General features: G+C 24.8%; 1 protein-coding gene across 1 annotated transcript in view; it reads right to left on the reverse strand.

Moving 5' to 3' along the window:
* LOC108694586 (putative oxidoreductase GLYR1 homolog) overlaps window positions 1-4,597 on the reverse strand; it is a 47,291-nt gene that overhangs the window by 40,267 nt on the left and 2,427 nt on the right. The window contains exons 5-7 of the mRNA XM_018204164.1: window positions 4,376-4,491; window positions 4,082-4,273; window positions 264-437 (exon numbers count right to left, since the gene is read on the reverse strand). Coding sequence (XP_018059653.1) covers window positions 264-437; window positions 4,082-4,273; window positions 4,376-4,491 — 482 coding nt within the window. The remainder of the gene's footprint in view (window positions 1-263; window positions 438-4,081; window positions 4,274-4,375; window positions 4,492-4,597) is intronic.

Here is a 4,597-nt window from a genome sequence, read left to right on the forward strand (position 1 = left end):
ATATATATATATATATATATATATATATATATATATATACACACACATACATCAAACATATTAAATCATTAAATTATTGTTGCTCTTATTGTTTCAAATGGTAGTCTATATTTAAAAATAAAAATTTTAAAATAGTATGTGTGTAATTAAATATACAGATTTTCATTATTTAATTAATAACAAATACTGTAAGTGTGGTCATCGGCAGAAATTTTTCACACATGATCTTACAGAAAAAAAGAAAAAAAAATGTCGGTACATACCTTTTCCTGCGTTCGATTCCACACGATCACACTATGACCACTGTTGATCAAATTTTTCACGATACCGCTACCCATGATGCCGAGCCCGAGAAAACCAAATTTCAAAGTCGATGGAAGAATATTCTTCTCTCTGAGAGTTTGCGACATTGTTTCGACGTCTAAAGGTGGCGTAACCTGCGAAACAAGGAAAAGGAATATTACGGAAAGGGAATAAACATGTACTACTTCTAATATTTTCTTGATAAAAAGACGAACAACTTTAAGAATTCTATGATATTTTTAAAATGTATTTTCTTCCAATAACACAAATGTACCTTTCATAATAAATGATTAATCCAAATCTTTAAATTTCCTATTATAGATAATAATTTGAACTGTTGTAAATAAGAAAATCGTAAGCTATCAATGATACAAAATTAGAATTAATTTGACTTCATGACTTCGTGATAACGTTCTAATAAAAAAAATAGAAATAATCAGAGTTGGGTAATAACTAGTTAAAACGTTAAATATTAAAAAAAAAGTGAAAAAGTTAATAATTTTTAACTCAACTTAGTTAATTTTAAATGCACTAATTTTTAACTTAATTTAGTTACTTTAATTTATCAACTTTTTTTAAATTAAAAATTTTTCTATATCTCTTAATGCCAATATTTTTTTTCTATAAAGTCTTAAACATTAGAGAATTAATTTAGAAAAAGTTCAATAATTTTATGATGAGAGAGCTATAATAAGAGTTACACCATACGGTAGCCAGTTTTATTAACTCGATAGGTTTTGTCAATTCCCGCTTATATTTGAATCACACTAATTTTAGATATAATAAACGTTATATTTCAGTAATAATATTCAGCATAAATATGAAATGAATCTTAGAAAAGTCTTATTGTAGAACATTGCACATCCATCCATTTTTTACATTTTTACGTATATTTTTACATATATTTTTACATTTTTACAAATATCTAGTCAATATAGTCATAAACATGTGTGAGCAATCGTTTCAGAAGTTAAAGAAAGTTAGATAATGGTTGAAAAAAGAGAAATAACGTTATATCCTTTTCTTTCGCAAGATTTTGACAAAATGCCTTATGGTGTGATTCTTACTATATATAAGTAACTTACATGTGAATATAAAATTAAATTTACCTAATAATCTATATTTGTAAGTGTTATTTAAAGTAATCTCATTTTAACAAAAATTAAGACATTCTGATCTTAAAATAATTTACAAAATTAACTTTTTTTAAAAGTTAATTCACTCTTAACTTTTATTAAATTAATTCTTTAGTCCTTCAACTTTTAATTTAATTTTATTAATTTTATAAGACATTAACTTTAACTTAATTTAATTAAAAAAAACATTAACTTATAACTCTGGAAATAACAAAATGCAATTAATTGTACTTAAAACCTATTTTAACAGATTTTAATAGGTTCTTATTATACTTTTTAATATTAAAATATTATAGCTCTAAAAATAAAAAATTATGAGAAAATATTTCCAAAAATTTCTACGAAAGAATATACGTTCTAAAAAAATTCGTAATTGGAAAAAAAATACTTTATATAGAATATTATACATATTATAAAAAAATGACTCAAAATAAAATAACTATTAAACTGTATCTAAAAAACCGTTTGTTTAAACAAATTTTGAGAAAGTTTACATAATTTCTATTTTACAAATTATATTGAGAGAAGCATATATAATGATAGGAATAAACATAGCTACTCCTAATTTATTCTTTGTAAAAAGAGGAATAACTTCACGAATTTTATATAATTCTTCAAATATATTTTTTCAATAACAAATGTTCCTTCCGTAAGGAATTTATTTAATTTAATCTAATTAATCTAATAATTTAATTAATCTAAAGATATTATTTCAGCCGAAAATTGAGAACGCGAATTTATTGAATTTCATATAGATATTTCTCTCAATACTTCGATGATCGAAATAGGAGAACATCCGCATGGAATTCACAAAATCCGAGTTCTCAAATCCTAGCTAAAGTAATATATTTTTCGCAATAAATTACTTACAGATTTTTAAGGCGGTCTATTTAAACTGATATATAAATTCACAAGAAATATTGTTAAGCACAAAGAATCATCTTGATCGAATATTTTTCATTCATATGTATGTTTAAAATTAATCTAATTTAATAATCTAAATCTTTAAATTTTCAATAGTACATAAACATCGAAACTGTTATAAATAATAAAATCACAATTTATTGAAGATAAAAAATTAGATTTAATCTGCGTAACTTTTAATAAAATTCTAGTTAAAAAATTAGAAATAAAATGTAATTAACTGCATTTCATTATTTCATTATTTCTTAAAATTCATTTTAATAGAATTTTTATTAAATCTTTTAATGCTAAAATATTTGCAAAAAATAAAAAATTATGAGAAAACATTTCTCAAAAATTTCGATAAAAAAGTATACGTTCTAAAAAGATTTCTAAAAAGATTCATTAATCGAGAAAAATATTCTTTACTTTTATATAGTATTTTATTCTTTATGTAGAATTTTAGAAGAATATTCTAATAAAAGAATGTCTCAAATAAATAAAACTGTCTCAAATAAAATACTAATTATTAGCTATAAATATCTAAATAGAACTTTTTCTTTAGACAAATTCTAGAATATACAAGTTATACCTCGTTTCTATTTTACGGCATATTTAGATAAACAAAAGCACACTTAATAATAAAAATATTATTAAATAATACATCAATAACACCGTAAAAATTTTTCAAAATTAAAAATAACTTAAAAAAGAATAAAAAATTATTAAAAATAATTAGATAGATCTTTGAATAATTAGGATTCATAGATTGCGTCTAATGCGCTTATTGATAAATCCTATCCGGAACATACAATTAAATATAATTCCGATATGTATTTAATGCAAAAAATAAATCTTAATTCTTTGGATTATATAATTATAATTTTTATTGACGTTAAGATTATAAAAACAATAGGTGGCAAGATTATAAAAAAAAAAACAGGTGGGTTCCATGTGCCTAACTACGATACTGGAGTATAGCGTGTATGCGTCGCGTGTGTATGAATAGATGAAATATCGTCACGCGTACATACTCGATTCTTGATTTTATGTAACATAATGTTCACAAATATCTTTTAACGCTAAATGCGTGATATAAGTACAATTCCAAATGTTTATAAACAAACTTGAATTTTTTACATGTATCCAAATATTGTACATATATTGTAAATTGAAAATTGTGAATGAAGAAAGCATAACTATGAGCATGATATGAGAATAAATAAAATTTAATATTATTATTAACCAATTACTTCCTTCACTCACAATCTGTAATGTTTCAATCTCTTATAAAATCGCGAACAAACATGGGATAAGAATCGGGATTTGAACCATGAATCGCCACTTACGAATCAATCACTCAAAAACAGAGATATGACACTCTACGATTTTAATATTAAGATGGAAACTCATTTGGGAAACACATATTTCAATATTCAGATCAGATTTATGTAGCATTCAGATCATTTAATAGATCATTAGATTCTATTTATTCTCTGTCAGTCAGACTTTAATCAATAATAATCACAGGCTAGGATAAATAAATCTCTTATATATGACCGTTTCTACCAATAAAGATTAATGTTAATTCTGATTCAACTTATTTTTCTAATGTTTTTTTCTAATTCTTAGAACTAGAAAAAATAAAGATAATTGAATCGAAATTAAAATTAATCTACAATAACAGAATCGGGCATCAGGCTAATAATAAAAACAAAGTCATAATATTGATTACTTACGGGTCTGGCGATATTTGCCGGTCTATTGAGAAGCGAGCCCGTTTTTCTAGCCGACGAAGAATGGTTCAGGGTAGGACTGATACTACCAAGTCTATTACCATTACTGTTACTGGATTCTCGACGCTGCTTTTTAGCCGGTCGACGTTCTGAACCGCTGTCGCTGAGACGCTTGGTGGTTTTAGCAGCAGTCTCCTGTAGCAGCAGTTACTCAGTTTGTATATATAATACAAAATATAATAAAAAAATACTTTTGACAGTTGTTGATGAGAAATGGAAGATGAGTTCGCTGCTGACCTTTCGCGGCTTCGGTGTTTTGACGACGGGCGTTTTCTTCTCAGATATAGTCTCTTCTTTGAGTCTGTCGAATAAGGAATCTGGATCCAAACCATCCTCAAATACCTGGTGCATCAATGTAAGTGATTGTTATTTTCAATGTAATCAATTTTTATTTCAATATTCCAGTAATATGTAAATTTTATTTTTTATTTAACTTTCAATATTAAATTAATTCTATAT

The sequence above is a fragment of the Atta colombica genome, unplaced genomic scaffold (genome assembly GCF_001594045.1).
Source record: "Atta colombica isolate Treedump-2 unplaced genomic scaffold, Acol1.0 scaffold120, whole genome shotgun sequence".
In the NCBI taxonomy this organism is placed as follows: domain Eukaryota; kingdom Metazoa; phylum Arthropoda; class Insecta; order Hymenoptera; family Formicidae; genus Atta; species Atta colombica.